The sequence below is a fragment of the Artemia sp. Qi Xiang Cuo genome, chromosome 3 (genome assembly GCF_049724085.1).
Source record: "Artemia sp. Qi Xiang Cuo chromosome 3, ASM4972408v1, whole genome shotgun sequence".
NCBI lineage: Eukaryota > Metazoa > Arthropoda > Branchiopoda > Anostraca > Artemiidae > Artemia > Artemia sp. Qi Xiang Cuo.
The window spans coordinates 70,722,903-70,741,721 of record NC_142796.1 but is presented as its reverse complement, the minus strand read 5'-3'; the positions used below and the strand labels follow the sequence as shown (position 1 = coordinate 70,741,721).

The 18,819-nt window shown below is 35.1% G+C and overlaps 1 protein-coding gene across 1 annotated transcript in view; it reads right to left on the bottom strand.

Annotated features, from left to right (window-relative positions):
- LOC148954481 (somatostatin receptor type 2-like) overlaps positions 1-18,819 on the bottom strand; it is a 235,302-nt gene that overhangs the window by 68,530 nt on the left and 147,953 nt on the right. The window contains exon 6 of the mRNA XM_089087110.1: positions 11,438-11,590. Within this exon, the coding sequence (XP_088943236.1) occupies positions 11,438-11,590 (153 nt within the window). The remainder of the gene's footprint in view (positions 1-11,437; positions 11,591-18,819) is intronic.

The following is an 18,819-nucleotide window of genomic DNA, read 5'->3' as shown; positions in this document are numbered from 1 at the left end:
TTGTTTTTTTGTCATGGCTGGCCGGTTCGGCTTAAGATCTTTCATTCGTCAATTGTACGGGAAACAGTTAGCCGCTTCTGTCAATTATTATTTTTATTTAGTCAAAAAAAATGCAAATCTATTAAATCAACAAATTTTCTTAAAAAATTGCAGGAAGGAATCAGTAATTCCGAAATCTTTTAAAATATGTAGCCATTTTGGAACTGAAAATGAAACAAAATTAAAAAATAAATTAAGCCTAATAGCTTTAAATTTCGTAATTTATGAACAAAAACAGAGACTTTTTAAACTGTCTAAGGACTTAAATTCTGTTGAAAATTTTTTAAGAAATAAACTTCCAACTGAAATTTTTATACGAATTAAGGAAATTGCCATTAGATCTTTTAGCCATGATTTTCATTTGTCCAAGGTTCGTTTGGTTGACAAGTTTAATAAAATTTTGTTTGAGAATTTCCAAGATTCAGATGTTTTTTATCCTCGTCATTGTCTGGGTCCAGCAATTAAGAATTTGTCTTCTAAGCATCTTAATATTCAACAGGAAGCCGTTTTGTTGAAAGGTTCAAAGTTCTGTTTTCCAACACCAGTCTCCTATTCAAAAATAATTTCAAAGGTGGAATCAGGAATTATGGCTTCTATAGATAAGGTTGATACTCCTCAAGAACTCAGAGCTGAGATCGTAAGAAAACTAAACACCTTTAATATGAACTTCATTGGTAAAGACATTTTACAAAAAAATGACATTAAAATCCTTTCTGATTTGAAAAAGGATAAATTCCTTACTATCACCAGAGCCGATAAGGGAAACACGATCGTAATTATGAACACTGAAGATTATAATAATCAAATGAAATCCATTATTTTGGACACTATTACATACAAAAAACTTGATTTTGATCCTACTGATAAATATGTAAAATCAACAAGAAAGGAACTAGAGTCAATGAAAAATAATTTTCACATTACCCCACAGTTTTATAACAAATATTATCCTAGGGGTTGTTCGGCACCCAAGATCTATGGTCTACCTAAGATTCATAAGACTGGATCCCCCTCCGCCCCATTGTGTCAACTTGTCTGTCACCTGTTTCAAAATTAGGAAAATGGTTGTCGGTAGCTTTACGTCCACTTTTGGGAACACAAAAATCATATTTAAAAAATTCGACTGATCTTACTAATAAATTGCGCAAGTTCACGTTGGAGGAGAGTTCAATTCTTTGCAGTTTTGATGTTGTGTCCATGTATTCAAATTGTGATTTAAAAAGGTGCGACGATATTTTAAAAAGTAAATTATAAAAACACTTTGATTTAATACAGGATGTGACGTTAGCCAGTTTGGATATTGATGTCATTATGAAACTAATTATGCTGGTAAATGAATTTTCTTTTTATTTTGGTTTTCGAGGGGAGTTTTATAGACAAATTTTGGTTTACCTATGGGGGCTTCTCTTTCTCCTTTATTGGCAAATCTATTCATAGATGCCATTGAAACCTCCGCTATAAACAGTTTTAGAATCTCCCCTTGCTTCTGGGGTAGGTTCATGGATGATGTGGTCTGCGTTTGGAAACATGGGTTGGACTCCTTAGACCTTTTTTGTAAGCATTTAAATAGTTTTGATAATAATATTAAATTTACAGTTGAATTTGAGGATAATAATAAATTACCTTTTCTGGATATTTTATTAATTAAAAGGGATTTCCATTTACTTTTCTCGATTTACAGAAAACCTACGCACAATGATAGGTATTTAAATTTTCATTCTTGCCACCCTATGTCGGTGAAAAGGGGGTTGTAATTTCACTAGTGGATAGAGCCTTTAAAATCTGTTCCCAGGAATTTCTGGATTCAGAATTGTTATACTTGAGGGATATTTTATTTTGTAATAGTTATCCAATTAAGTTCATTGATAAAATAATTAAAAATAGACGGGCCAAACATAGTAGTAGGGTTATTGAGGTTTCTCAGTCTTAAGATTTAGTTGTATCAAAAAGCTTCATTTCATTACCATATGTACCTGGTTTGGGGGAGAAACTTTCACGGGTTTTACGTAAATTTGGTATTGATACATGTTTCCAATCGCTGAGGCCAATGGGTAGTTTTTTTAGTTCTGGTAAGGATTTAACTCGGGGAAATTTAGTAAGTGGGGTGTATAAAATTCCGTGTTCTTGTGGGAAGTTCTATATTGGTAGGACTCACCAACAATTTGTTGAAAGGTTTATTGAACACCGTAATTAAATAGAAAAAACCCTACAATTAAGCAAGCCTCCAGAAACTTTCGTTTCAACTTTAGCAGAGCATATTTGGCTTCAACCAGATCATTTTCTAAAATTTGATGAAGCCTTGGCTATTTCTAATGATAAGGGTTACACCCAGTGGGCGAGGGAAGCCATAGAAATTAAAAAACATGTTTGCTAACCTTTCCATAAATAGGGACACGGGTAATTTAAATATTGACCCAATTTATGGTAACCTTCTAAAGAGTGAATCAATTGTCAATAAGGGAGTAAAGATTTTAAATAATCACCAGGGGACTATTTTACCTGTTAGACCAAAACGATTTGCTTCAGTAATAGCTAACAAAAGGATTACTTCGCAACTGAATAATTAAAGTAATTTACAGTTTTTTTATTTTTCCTCAGTTACTCTGGTGTCCTAACTGAAGTAACTATATTTTAGCATCTTTTCCCTACGTGGATTTTTTTGCGCCGTTTTTACAGTTTTGTTTTTTTTTTTTTGGTGGTGGTTTTATTGGTTTTTAGGTTTATCTTTTTTTTTTTTTTTTTTTTTATTTAGTGCTTAATAAGCCTTGTTTTTATAAAGGCGAAATATACGCGTTGTTTTGTTTATGTTGTTTTTCTTTTCTCTCCACTGGCCACAGTCTCGTTTTTTTTTTTTTTTTTAGAGATTTTTCTCTTTGTTGGTTTTTTTTCATTGCTGGCCAGTTCGGCTTAAGATCTTTAATTAGTCAATTTTACGGGCAACAATTAGCCGCTTCTGTCAATTATTATTTTTCTTTAGTTAAAAAACATGCAAATCTATTAAATCAACAAATTTTCTTAAAAAATTGCAAGAACGAATCAGTGATTCCGAAATCTTTTAAAATATGTACCCATTTTGGAACTGAAAATGAAAACAAAATTAAAAAATAAATTAAGCCTAATAGCTTTAAATCACGTAATTTATGAACAAAAACAGAGACGTTTTCAACTGTCTAAGGACTTAAATTATGTTGAAAACTTTTTAAGAAATAACCTTCCATCTGACATTTTTATACGAATTAAGGAAATGGCCATTAGATCTTTTCGCCATGATCTTCATTTGTCCAAGGTTCGTTTGGTTGACAAGTTTAATAAACTTTTGATTGAGAATTTCCAAGATTCAGATGTTTTTTATCCTCGTCATTGTCTGGGTCCAGCAATTAAGAATTTGTCTTCTAAGCCTCTTAATATTCAACAGGAAGCCGTTTTGTTGAACGGTTCAAAGTTCTGTTTTCCAACACCAGTCTCCTATTCAAAAATAATTTCAAAGGTGGAATCAGGAATTATGGCTTCTATAGATAAGGCTGATACTCCTCAAGAACTCAGAGCTGAGATTGTAAGAAAACTAAACACCTTTAATATGAACTTCATTGGTAAAGACATTTCACAAAAAAAATGACATTAAAATCCTTTCTGATTTGAAAAAGGATAAATCCCTTACTATCACCAGAGCCGATAAGGGAAACACGATCGTAATTATGAACACTGAAGATTATAATAATCAAATGAAATCCATTATTTTGAACACTATTACATACAAAAAACTTGATTTTGATCCTACAGATAAATATGTAAAATCAACAAGAAAGGAATTAGAGTTAATGAAAAATAATTTTCACATTACCCCACAGTTTTATAACAAATATTATCCTAGGGGTTGTTCGGCACCCAAGATCTATGGTCTACCTAAGATTCATAAGACTGGATCCCCCCTCCGCCCCATTGTGTCAACTTTTCTTTCACCTGTTTCAAAATTAGGAAAATGGTTGTCGGTTGCTTTGCGTCCACTTTTGGGAACACAAAAATCATATTTAAAAAAATCGATTGATCTTACTAATAAATTGCGAAATTTCACGCTGGAGGATAGTTCAATTATTTGCAGTTATGAGGTGGTGTCCATGTTTTCAAATTGTGATTTAAGAAAGTGCGAGGATACTTTAAAAAGTAAATTAGAAAGACAATTAAATTTAATACAGGATGTGACGTTAGCCAGTTTGGATATTGATGTCATTATGAAACTAATTATGCTGGTAAATGAATTTTCTTTTTATTTTGGTTTTCGAGGGGAGTTTTATAGACAAATTTTTGGTTTACCTATGGGGGCTTCTCTTTCTCCTTTATTGGCAAATCTATTCATAGATGCCATTGAAACCTCCGCTATAAATAGTTTTAGAATCTCCCCTTGTTTCTGGTGTAGGTTCATGGATGATGTGGTCTGCGTTTGGAAACATGGGTTGGACTCCTTAGACCGTTTTTGTAAGCATTTAAATAGTTTTGATAATAATATTAAATTTACAGTTGAATTTGAGGATAATAATAAATTACCTTTTCTGGATATTTTATTAATTAAAAGGGATTTCCATTTACTTTTCTCGATTTACAGAAAACCTACGCACAATGATAGGTATTTAAATTTTCATTCTTGCCACCCTATGTCGGTGAAAAGGGGGTTGTAATTTCACTAGTGGATAGAGCCTTTAAAATCTGTTCCCAGGAATTTCTGGATTCAGAATTGTTATACTTGAGGGATATTTTATTTTGTAATAGTTATCCAATTAAGTTCATTGATAAAATAATTAAAAATAGACGGGCCAAACATAGTAGTAGGGTTATTGAGGTTTCTCAGTCTTTAGATTTAGTTGTATCAAAAAGCTTCATTTCATTACCATATGTACCTGGTTTGGGGTATAAACTTTCACGGGTTTTACTTAAATTTGGTATTGATACTTGTTTCCAATCGCTGAGGCCAATGAGTAGTTTTTTTAGTTCTGGTAAGGATTTAACTCGGGGAAATTTAGTAAGTGGGGTGTATAAAATTCCGTGTTCTTGTGGGAAGTTCTATATTGGAAGGACTCACCAACAATTTGTTGAAAGGTTTATTGAAAACCGTAATTCAATAGAAAAAACCCTACAATTAAGCAAGCCTCCAGAAACTTTCGTTTCAGCTTTAGCAGAGCATATTTGGCTTCAACCAGACCATTTTGTAAAATTTGATGAAGCCTTGGCTATTTCTAATGATAAGGGTTACACCCAATGGGCCAGGGAAGCCATAGAAATTAAAAAACATATGTTTGCTAACCTTTCCATAAATAGGGACACGGGTAATTTAAATATTGACCCAATTTATGATAACCTTCTAAAGAGTTAATCAATTGTCAATAAGGGAGTAAAGATTTTAAATAATCACCAGTTGACTATTTTACATGTTAGACCAAAACTATTTTATTCAGTAATAGCTAACAAAATGATTTTTTCTCATCTGAATAATTAAAGTAATTTACAGTTTTTTTATTTTTCCTCAGTTACTCTGGTGTCCTCACTGAAGTAAATCTTTTTTAGCATATTTTCCCTACGTGGTTTTTTTTGGGCCGTTTGTACATTTTTTTTGTTTTTTTTTTTGTGGTGTTTTTATTGTTTTTTAGTTTTTTCTTTTTTTTTTTTTTTTTTGTGTCTTTCGTGCTGAAGACGCCTTGTTTGTATACAGGCGAAATATCCGCGTTGTGTTGTTTGTGTTGTTTTCCTTTTCTCTCCACAGGCCCCAGTCTCGGTTGTTTTGTTTTTTTATAGATTTTTCTCTTTTTTTGTTTTTTTTGATGGCTGGCCGGTTCGGCTTAAGATCTTTCATTCGACAAAAACTTACACACACACACACACAAAAACTTACACATGCACACGAAAACTTACATGCACACAAAAACTTACATGCACACAAAAACTTACACACACACACACACACAAAACATACACACACACACACACACACGAAAACAAACACACACACGCCAAAACTCACACACACACAAAAACTTACACACACACACAAAAACTTACACACACGCACAAAAACTTACACACACACACACACAAAACTTACACACACACACACACGTAAACTAACACACACACTCAAAAACTTACACACAAAAAAACTAACACACACACACACACACACATACACAAACTTACACACACACACACAAACAAAAAACTTACACACACACACACACAAACACACACAAACTTACACACACACACAAAAAACTAACACCCACACACAAAACCTTAGACACACAAAAACTTACACGCACACACAAGTGTTTTAAATATGAGCCATTCTGTTGCAAAACACACAAAAGTTAGAAAAAATACAAAATATTCCTTTATTACCTCTGCAAAACGGCTAAAAATGAAGAATTCATACACATTTTCAACTAGCTAAGGGTAAGTGTTTTAAATATGAGCCATTCTGTTGCGAAAACACACAAAAGTTAGAAAAAATACAAAATATTTCTTTATTACCTCTTCAATACGGGTAAAAATGAAGAATTCATACACATTTTCAACTAGCTAAGGGTAAGTGTTTTAAATATGAGTCATTCTGTTGCGAAATCACACAAAAGTTAGAAAAAATACAAAATATTCCTTTATTACCTCTGCAATACGGCTAAAAATGAAGAATTCATACACATTTTCAACTAGCTAAAGGGTAAATGTTTTAAATATGAGCCATTCTATAGCGAAAACACACAAAAGTTAGAAAAAATGCAAAATGTTAAAGGTTGATCACTGCATTACGTCTATAAATTTATGAGACATACACATTTTCTTCTATCTATTTTATAATGATTTATATAAGAGACATTATATTTCGTAAACACACAAAAGATTGGAAAAATGAAAAATGTTCATTTTGTGCAAAATCTTAATGGATAAAAATGTAGAATAAATACACAATAACAAAAAGCTAAAGGGTCAATGTTTTGTTAATTTTAAATTATATTGCATAAACACACAAAAGTTTTACAAACTGAACGCTGTAACTTTTTTGCCTCTGCAATACAGCTAAAGATGAAGAATTCATACACATTTTCAACTATCTAAGGTTAAGTGTTTTAAATATGAGCCATTCTGTTGAGAAAACACACAAAATTTAGAAAATATACAAACTAGTACTTTATTAACTTTGAATTACGTCTCAAAATGTATATTTAATAAACAAGTTCCAATATCTCCGTGATTGTTTATTAATTAATAGAAATTATTTTTAGATAAATAAAAACTGTTATAAAATATGAAAAATATACATTTATTACCTCTACACAACAGCTAAAAATTAAGAATTCATAAACATTTTCAACAAGCTAAGGTTAAGTGTTTTAAATATGAGCCATTCTGTTGCGAAAACACACAAAACTTAGAAATAATTAAAAACAGGACGTTAGTTCCTACGATAAAGTTGTTTTTTTGTTGTATTCATTCTCATTTTAAAGTAGCTACGTGTTTTTGTTTTAAATATGAGCCATTCTGTTGCGAAAACACACAAAAGTTAGAAAAAATACAAAATGTTCCTTTATTACCTCTGCAAAACGGGTACAAATGAAGAATTCATACACATTTTCAACTAGCTAAGGGTAAGTGTTTTAAATATGAGCAATTCTGTAGCGAAAACACACAAAAGATAGAAAAAATACAAAATCTTCCTTTATTACCTCTGCAATACGTCTAAAACTGAAGAATTCATACACATTTTCAACTAGCTAAAGGGTAAATGTTTTAAATATGAGCCATTCTATTGCGAAAACACACAAAAGTTAGAAAAAATGCAAAATGTTCCTTTATTACCTCTGCAAAACGGCTAAAAATGTATAATTCATACACATTTTCAAATAGCTAAGGTTAAGTGTTTTAAATATTATAAAGTCTGTTGCTAAAAAAAACTTCAGAAATTATATAAAAAATAACTAAAAAAAAAAAATAATATCAAAGGCATTATTTTACTTCATATAAAACAAAATCTTAATTATATGTGTAAGTTTTTTAATTATGAGACATTCTGTTGAGAAAAAACACAAAAGTTAGAAAAAATACAAAATATTCCTATATTACCACTGAAATACGGCTAAAAATGAAGAATTCATACACATTTTCAACTAGCTATGGGTAAGTGTTTTAAATATGAGCCATTCTGTTGCGAAAACACACAGAAGTTAGAAAAAATACAAAATATTCCTTTATTACCTCTGCAAAATGGCTAAAAATGAAGAATTCATACACATTTTCAGTACCACGTCCTGACCCCCCTATTTGATAGATATGAATTAGAACCATGGGAACGTAATTTCGTCGTATTTTGCGTATTTTCGTTAGAAATAACAATGAAAAACCATATTAAGAGAAATATTGATGAGTCTTTCAATTAATAGTTCCTTTTCTTACAACGTCCTGACCCCCCTAATTGAAGCATATGAATTAGAACCATGGGTACGTAATTTTGTCGTATTTTTAATTTCCCACAAGAGGACACTTTTCGAGTAAAAGTAAAGAGCTACCAGACTAAACCAAAGATATGATGAAATAATAACGAATAATTGTTCAAACTTAAATTTTCTGTATTGTGGGAATAGTTTATTTTCGAACCAATATATCTACCAAAGGTTCAATGCCTGAGTTAAACTAAGAGCTTTCAATTTCAGAAAAAAATTGTCATATTTTGCTTATTTTTGTTGGAAAACACATTGAAAAGACATATTATTGAACTCACATCAAATATTGCCGGGCTTGCATTTGAAGAACCTTCCATTATTTTCTATCTTGTCCTCTATTTCAGCATATACTGACTTTTAAAGCTTTTCAAAGCTCTTAAATATACTAACCTAACGGTTATTTATTTACGAAATCGTGCAAACTTTTGATTTAGAACAATAATTACCTTTCTATGTATCAATTAACACTCACTAGAATTGCCACTTTTCACTCGCGGAGAATGGTTTCAAAACAATACTTCTTACATTGCATAGACTAAATGTGTCAAACGAGACATCTTCAATGCAGATTAATTAATTGTTACGTTCAATTTTGTTTTGGACATAGGAGATCATCAATGGGAAGTGAGAATTTCTGTAAAACTATCAAAGATTGATCAACTCTATGATTTCACAGTTCTTGTGTAATCAGAAAGAAAAAAGAAAAAAAATTGATAAAAGATATTTTGAAATATGCCCCAAAATCAGAGCTATTACAACTTAAATGACGCGAGGGGAGGTGGAATCAGGTTTAAGAATATCCTGGATATATAATTTTATATATTCTATGTACTCGCAGAAGGACTCGTCACAGAAACATTGAAAAGAACTCACTTGATTGTGAATTAAAGTGACTAGCACTCAATTCAAAGGAGGGGGGCGAGAAAATTTCCAGGACTGTATTTTCAATATATTTAAATATTTCCATACGTACACATCACTTAGGTTAGATTAGATTAGGTTAGAGACAGACAAAAAGTTAGGTGTATGGTTAGGCTAGGTTAGATTATGTTAGGTTAGGTTAATTTAGGATAGACTAGCTTAGCCTACGTACGAGAAAGAAAAGTTCTTAGGTGTGGAACTCCCCCACCGCCTCAACTATCGCTCTTGAAATCCCTTGAATTAGGTTAGAGATAGACAAAAAGTTAGGTGTATGGTTAGGTTAGGTTAGCTTATGTTAGGTTAGGTTAATTAACGGCAGTTTCTTTTGTGAAGGTTTTTTATTTTGGGGGGGCTCCCGCCCCCCTCAACAAAAAGTTAGGTGTATGGTTAGGTTAGGTTAGATTATGTTAGGTTAGGTTAATTTAGGTTAGACTAGCTTAGCCTACGTACGGCCCCCCACCCCCGGGGGCCACGGGGACTGAAAGCCTACCACGGGGGGGACCCCCACCACCAAGGTTAGGTTACCTAACATTTCAAGGTGACCCCCCCCCTAACCCCGGGGCCCCGGGGCCGAAAGCCTGACACGGGTAGGACCCTCACCACCCAGGTCAGGTTAGGTTAGATTAGGTTAAGTTACCTAACATTTCTAGGTTAACTTACATCAGGTTAAGTGGCGCGCCACTTAACCTAAAGTGGCGCGCCACTTTGGCTAAATAAAAAAGGTAATTTTTTTTACTGAAGTAAGGAGCAACATTAAAACTTAAAACAAACAGAAATTATTCTGCACATGAGGGGGACTTGCCTTTCTTCAACGCTCGCTTTTGACGCTAAAGTTCAAAATATTGTCATATTTCTTTAAGAAATACTGCTCAAACACAAAGCACGTTGCGTTTGAATTAAAAGAATTTATATTTTTTTAGACTTTAGTGTAGAGAACGAGGGTTGAAAAGAGGGCAGCCCCCCCATATATATAATGATTTCTGTTCGTTTTAAGTTTTACTGTTACTCCTTACTTTCATCTGAATTTTTCTTCTGATTGTTTTTCAAGTTGGAAAAAATAATTGTGAATCCGTGATCTTTCTTTTAGAAAAAAAAAAAAAAAAACAAAAAATAAAAAAATATAAAAATAAAATTCAACATTTTACAGTAGACAGGAGCTTGAAACAACAACATTAGGATTCTCTAACATGCTGAATCTGATGGTGTGATGTTCATTAAATCGCTTGAATTTTGGTGATGTTTCCCACCTTTTTCGAAGATCCGGCAAATTTTCTCAGGCTCCTAGCTTTTGATAGGGTAAAATTAAATTATATGAATATTATATATCTAAAATCGGCATAAAAATCCAATTTTTTTATGTATCTATTTTTATCAACACAGTCTTGTTTACTATTCAAAGGTAAACAAAAGTTCTTGTGTCAGCATTTTCAAAGTCGATTTCACGATTTGTAAAAGGTAAATAACACTGAATATTTACTGTATACTTAAAAAAACAACTAAAAGAAAGTTATTAGATTACTAGCCCACGCTTTCATTTTTGGTCTGACCAAATTTAAGTTTACCCAGGTAGCAATAAAACAGTGGGATCAAATGAGAGTGGCTTCTTATTTAGCCGTTTCGTTGAAAAATGCCTATTTTTGTATTTGCATTGGAAAAACTGAAAAAAAAAATACCCCTAAATTTTCCAAATTTCACCCCTCCTACATTTTCGTGAACTAATATCACTACAAGGAAACAGTTTTGCTTTTATTACATTTCAAGAAGGAAGCTTTTCATATTTTAGAGTACTTTCACTATTAATGAAAAAAGTCTCTGCATTTACAGAGAGCATATCATTTGCATAACTCTCATATCAAAGTGAGTGTACCTAGCACTAGAAAGCCTCAGTAGTGACTAAATTGTTCAAAATGTTCTACTGAATTTGCTTTCTGTCTTTTGTCGTTTGCTTTTTTAAATAAAATCAATTGAGAAAAAAATTGGAAGTCAGGCTTAATTACCTTTAGAAAGCTTTTTCTGAAGTTTTCACTGAGAAAAGCATATAATATTGGATTCATCGCACTATTCAAATACGCAAATGCACCAGTAAGGACAAACAAGACGACAGTCACATGGGACATCCGTACTCTAGCACCGTTAAAGGTCAAAGCGAGCTGCAAAAAGAAGAAAAGGAGATTATTCAAATATTAAACCTTCCGTAGCTATAGGACAATAGTCTAGCTAAGCATTTCTTTTATTTTGTTATAGTAAAGTTACAATTTCTGCCATTTTATCATAGGCAGCGCGATAGCGCTGCCTAAGTAAAAAACGATTTGGGCACAATGTGTTTTTTTTTCTTCTTCAGCCAGGCCCTTCGTATCGAAGTTGTCGTAGAAACTTCGAAAAGGGCTTAGTCGATTGGAAATTGGATTGGCTAGTGCTCTTTTTAATAGCCAAAAGTGATTGGAGGGCAACTAGCCCCCCCTGCCCATGATTCCCCCAAACACATCCAATCTAAATTTTGATATAGCCATTTTTTTCAACGTAGTTGATTTCCAGATAGAAAATATGTTTTTTTGGGAGGAGGACACTCCCCCACAACCCTCAGGGCAATGGTTCTAAGTTATGCCCTGAGGGCATATAAGAACGATGTTGGCACAATGTACTATGAATTATTTTTTTCTTTTAGAGCAGAGGACTTCATATGGAAGGGGTCGTCGTAGAAAATTCAAAAGGGGCTCATTCAATTGGAAACTGAGAGTTCTAGTGCGGTTTTTAATAGTCGAAAGTGATTGTAGGGCAACAACCCCCCCCCACGCCCATCATTCCCCCAAACACATCCAATCAAAATTTTGAGATAACCATTTTGTTCAGCGTAGTTGATTTCCAGATAGAAAATATGTTTTGGAGGAGGACACTCCCCCAAAACCCTCAGGGCAAGGGTGTTTAGTTATACCCTGGGAGCATATAAGGTTTTTATAGAAGGCGTTGTCGTAGAAACTTCAAAAAAGACTCATTCGATTGGAAATTCAAAGGGCTAGTGCCCTTTTTAATAGTCAAAAGTGATTGGAGGGCAACTAGCCCCCCCACGCCCATCATTTCCCCAAACCTATCCAATCAAAGTTTGAGATATCTATCTTGTTTAGCATAGTTGATTTCCAGATACAAAATATGTTTTTGAGCAGGACCCTCCCCCACAACCCTCGGGGCAAGGGTTTTAAGTTATGCCCTGAGGGTATATAAGAACGATGTTGGCACAATGTACTATTTATTTTTTTTCCCAATAGAGATGGGCACTTCATATGGAAGGCGTCGTCGTAGAAACTTCAAAAGGGGCTCATTCGATTGGAAACTGAGAGTTCTAGTGGCCTTTTTAATAGTCAAAAGTGATTGAAGGGCAACTGCCCCCCTCCCGCGACCATCATTCCCCAAAACACATCCAATCAAAATTTTTAGATAGCCATTTTGCTCAGCGTAGTTGATTTCGTGGTAGAAAATATATTTTTGAGGAGGACACTCCCCCGCAACCCTCAGGGCAAGGGTTTTAAGTTATTCTCTGGGGGCATATAAGGTTTTTTTTTATAGAAGGCGTTGTCGTACAAACTTAAAACAGGCTCATTAGATTAGAAATTCAAAGGGCTAGTACCCTTTTTAATAGTCTAAAGTGATTGAAGGGCAACTAGCCCCCGCCCCACGCCCATAATTCCCCCAAAAACAACCAATCAAAATTTTGAGATAGCCATTTTGTTCACCGTAGTTTATTTCCAGACAGAAAATACATTTTTGAGGAGGAACCCCCCCCCCCCCACAACCTTCAGGGCAAGGATTTTAAATTATGCCCTGGGGGCATATAAGGTTTTTATAGAAGGTGTTGTCGTAGAAACTTCAAAAAAGGCTCATTTGATTGGAAATTCAAAGGGATAGTGCCCTTTTTAATGTTCGAAAGTGATTGGATGGCAACTAGCATCCCCCCCAAACACATCCAATAAAAATTTTGAGATAGCCATTTTGTTCAGCGTAGTTGATTTCCAGATAGAAAATATACTTTTGAGCAGGACACTCCCCAACAACCCTCAGGGCAAGGGTTTTAACTTATGCCCTGGGGGCATATAAGGTTTATAAAGAAGGCGTTGTCGTAAAAACTTCAAAAAAAGCTCATTAGATTGGAAATTCAACGGGCTAGTGCCCTTTTTAATTGTCGAAAGTGATTGGAGGGTAACTAGCCGTCCCCCCCACGCCCATCATTCCTCCAAACACATCCAATAAAAATTTTGAGATAGCCATTTTGTTCAGCGTAATTGATTTCCAGATAGAAAATATTGAGTTCTCATTCAGCATCCGCCAGTGAAGGTCACATATATTTTGTAAAGGATTAAAGAGTGACACAATTTTGTAAAGGATTAAATCTTGCGCAATTACTTGAATGCACTCAAAAATCGGAGATTGGATTTTTTGACTGGATTGTTATTACTCGGTGACGTCACTGATTAGTTATTGTTACAATGGAAGCGGATAGAGGTGATTCGACAGTGAACAGTCAGTTTCTACAAGAGATAAATTTTAAGCTGGATTTGCTGCCGGAATTGACATCAAAAATGGACGCTCCCCCGAAACTTGTGGAAAGTGTAACTTCTGTCGAGGCACAGTTAGCACAAGTGAATGTTAAGCTAAAATCGAACGCAAAAGCTAATGAGAAACTGAAGAGTGAATTGATACTGGTTCGCCAAAATTTAAAGTCAGCCATGCTTAGAGCTGACCGTTTAGAGGATGAGTTGCAGCGCAGCAATGTTATAATCTACAACTTTGAGGCGGTGGATCCAAGAAGGTATACCCTTAGTGAAGAGATTATGAAGGTTTTGAACGACGTAATTTGCGCCTCACCCGCAGTGATGTAAGAGACTCTTTCCGATTGAAGGCGGGTCCTATTGTGCTAAAGCTGAATTTGATGGATGTAAGAAATATGATTTTAAGGGAAATCCACTTCTACGAGAATATGGACTTTCTGCTGCACCCGATTATAGCCCCGCCCAGCCTGAAGCTAGAAAGCACCTCAGAGTAGAAATGAATAAAACTCTTTCTGAAGGTCATTCTGCTTATCTCAGGGATGTCAGACTCTATGTGAACGATGTTATGTTTAAATATGATGAGCTATCGAATAAGGTTATAAAGAAGACTCCGTGCACCACACAAAAAGTACAAAAGGCAAGAGCACCTACTGCAGGCGCCTTTAATAAGGGCAGCAAAGTTATTATTCGAGGAAATGCGGAAGACAATTCGGGTAGCGATGCAACAATGTCGGATAGCGATGCGGAAACAGTAGTTGAAGTTGATGTGAATAACCCCGCACCTGCTGGCAGTAAAACCTACCATAAAGACACTATTTTAGCGAGGTCTCCATTAAAGGGTAATGATAAGAAGAAGGGAAAATTATCGGAAGTTATTAGTCCTGAAGAACAATCAAGGGGAAAGAGTAGGAATGTTTCCAGGTGAGTGTCGCCCACGGGTGGTTGGCCAAATAGAGTTGGTCGGTACGTGTCGAGGGGTCCTCGTGGAGGTACTCCCTATAGTAACAGATATCGTGACTATTACCGCATTACTCCGGAAGATTCAGATTTTGATGCAGCTAATACCGAAGAGCGACAGGTACGCAGTGACTAGGAAAAACCCGGCCATATACATCGAATAAGTTTAGTAACCTGGAACGTACAAGGTGTGAAAAATAAAGTGAAACAGATTAGTGAAGATTTAAAGTCAATCGATATTATAGGGTTAGTTGAAACATGGCATAGCGCAAGTGACCCTCCGATATTCGACGGTTTTAGTGTTGAGCATGTTGCGCGAAAGCCAGCTGGAAACATGCGCTGCTATGGAGGGATAACCGTGTTACTAAGTAAAGCTCGTTTCCGTTGTTATCATAGAATTGCTAGTAATTCAGAGAACATTCTTTGGGTACGATTGGAGTTAGTGAGAAACAAATGGGTGACTTTAGGATCCGTGTATATAGCGCCTCAGAATAGTTCCTATAATAGAGAGGAAACATAGGATGTGTTAGCTGAAGAGTTAAGTAGACTAAGAAGGGATTTTACAGAGGATGTTTTATGGTTATGGGGGATTTATAACGCTTATACGGGTGCTTTATTAGAAATGGAGAGTGTTTCGTTCCGAGAAGTGCCTGACTTGGTTCCATCTGAGTATGGAATGCCTAGAAGTAGCAGAGATATGGATAGGAGGGTGAATTGTTGGGGGAGAAGGCTCTTGGAGCTCTGCTCGGAAAATGGTCTAATAATTGAGAATGGGAGATTTGGAACTGATGGGGGAGTAGGGGAGTTTACCTGTATGTCGGGAGCTCGTCGGAGTCTGATAGATTATGTGTTGGTTGACAGTGGGCTTGCAGCTCAATCAGTTGATGTTGAGGTACTTCAGTCAGTTTGTTCAGACCATTGGCAAGTTAAGTTAGAGCTGGGTTTAGAGATTGAAGGTAAGAGGAGCGGTATTGGAAAGAGCTATGAGACAGTCGGTCAAGAAAAGTTTAGAGTTCGAAAACCGTTAAAAAAAGATTGAAATAATAAAGAAATTGATGATATGGATGAGACAATAGCGAGACCGGAAGTAATGGATAGATTAGAGGAGATTAGGAATCTAGATTGCGGTGCTGAGGAAGTCCTTGCCGAGTTATGTGAGTTAGTGCACCAGTGGTCTAGTAAAGTGGTAGAAAGGAAAGTTAAATTAGGAGATAAAGGATATTATGATGAGGAATGTAGAAGGTTAAAGCAGGAGGTAGAAACAGAATTAGAAATTGTTAGGCAGTGCCAGGATGAAGAATTGCGGTTAGAAGCGTTGAAAAGAATAGGGAATATAAGAAATTGCTGAAGAGGAAAAGTAGGGAATGGGATAGTTTAGAAAGGAAAAAGATGATGGAGGATTTTACACTAGGGAGTGTTAAAGAATTTTAGAGTAGAATGAGAAAGGAAAGAGCTAATATTTCAGGTCGAACGCCTTCACCGGAGTCGTGGCCTGGTTATTTTGAGAATTTAGAAGGAGACTGTGAAGGGCAAGAAGAGGATAGTCAGTCGTTATGTTCAGGTGAAAGTATTTTCCCGCTGCAGGAGAATGATTATGAATTAGTAGGGGAAGTGACATGAGAGGAGGTTAGAGAAGTAGTTAGTAAGATGAAAGGAGGTTCAGCACCAGGTTTGGAAGGGATACCAGCCTGGGTGGTTAAGAAATTTGTGTCGGTGTTTTTGTCGATATTAGTTATAGCATTTAACAGTATTGTACCTACAGGTAAGTGGCCAGAATTATGGAAGACTTCAGTTGTTATACCGCTTTTTAAGAAGGGGGACCCTAGCTGGAATGATAACTATAGGCCCATAGCTCTAGCACCAGTTTTTAGTAAAGTGTTAGAAAATTTTTTAGATAGGAGGCTAGATAGGTGGTTAGATAAAAATAAGATTATAAATGAAGAGCAAGGAGGATTTAGGAAAGATTATAGCACAGCAGATAGGGCAGTTGTGCTTAGAGCTTTAGTCGATAAGTATGGAACAGGGAAAAGCCGTCTATATGCAGTTTTTCTAGACCTAAGAAAAGCTTTTGATAATGTTGAGAGGGTGCTTTTGGTAGATATTCTGAGAAGTATAGGTTTACTTAGTATTTTTGTGAGGTTAGTTACTAGCATGTATTGCGGAACTAAGGCGGCAGTAAAGATAATAGATTAGGGTTGTTCTAGAGCATATATAAACCATAAAGGGGTAACACAAGATATTACTCTTTCCCCCCGTTTGTTTTCTATATGTATATCTGGTATAGTCAAGTTTTTGGAAACAAAGTGGGCTCCGACAGTGCGCCTTGGTTCAAAATTATTTTCAGTTTTGCTTTTCGCTGATGATTGCGTACTTGTAGCTAAGTCTGCCCATGAATTACAGATTTTGTTAGATCTTGTTGCAGATTACTTAGATCTGAAGAAGCTCCAACTTAAAGTTAAGAAGACAGAAATAGTTATTTTTGGTAAAAGAAAGGATGAAGAATGTAATGGTAAGTTTATGTTTAATGGGGATGAAATAACGATAGTTGAAAATTAGAAATGTTTAGGTGTTATATTTACAAATAATGGTAGTGGGTGTACTCACATTAAAGAGTCATTAAGAAGGGGGAAAGCGGCTATATAAACGGTTTTGAGTACTGGTACAGTCATGGGTCTTAAAAGTCTAGGAATGCAAAAGAGAAACTTTTTAACGAAGATTATGCCAGTTATTCATTATGGCGGGGAATTATGGGGGATGGAAGCGGCAGAACAGCTGGAGACCCTTCAGGTAACTTATTACAAAAGGCTTTTCGGCCTCCATAGCACTACGCATACCCAGTTTTTGAAGGGGGAGCTAGGGCTTTTTTCGCTCCGTAAACATAGGCTGGTTCAGGTAGTTAGATTTTGGATGAAGATAGTGCAGGTACCACGAGGTAAACTTATTAGAGAGGCCTATGAAGAGCTACTTGCTTCAGGGCGTAAGAGGTCGTGGCTGTTTAGGGTTAAATCCTTATTAGACAGATTATGATTGTCATATATATGGAATGATGGTAGAGGTCCCGCCGTTAGTCAGATTGATATAATAGGAATAGTTAAACAAAGATTAGAAGATCAGGAGATACAGACAGGGGGGAATGAAATTGAGAGATCCGAGACATTAAGCGTTTATAAGGATGTTAAAAAGGTGTTTGGCCAGGAGATTTACTTTAAATTTAATTTGTCAAGTAAGTATTTGTCATATTGGTTGCAACTGTGGGCCAACTGTTTGCCTTTAAGATGGAGGAGTAAATTATTTGTGAGGGCAAATGAGTTCCCGGTGTCGAGGTACATGTGTCTCATTTGTAGTATTGAAGAGTAAATTCTGAACAATTTTCTGTGCTGGTGCCAGGGGCTTACTGATAGGCGGGAGAGTGTTTTGGGGGAAAGTAATTTTTCACTTCGGGGCATGTTGTCTCAGACGGTACCTAGCCTCATGTGTAGATTATGTAGATTTGTTGATCAGGCACTAAAGATAAAAAAGGAACTATTGTGAAGAAGATTTGTTATGGTTTGGAATAAAAATGCTGAAGGGAGTTTCACTTTTGTTTTCCTGATATATTTGATGTATAGTGTATATGGCCCTGTATACAGGCTTTTGAATACAGAATTATTATTATTATTATTATTATTATTATTATTATGTGTGTGAAATTGTGTGTAATTATGTGAGTTAGTTTTATAGTATTATGTTTGCTTTTGTGTTGCAATTGTTATGTTATTTTATTTTTATTTTCTATGGGCTATGTTTAGTTATTGTTATATATGTTAATATCATGTATTTTGACTTTATGTGCAACTGTGTTTGTTTTTGCCATGGCCCAAAGAGGCTTTTGTTTTGCAATA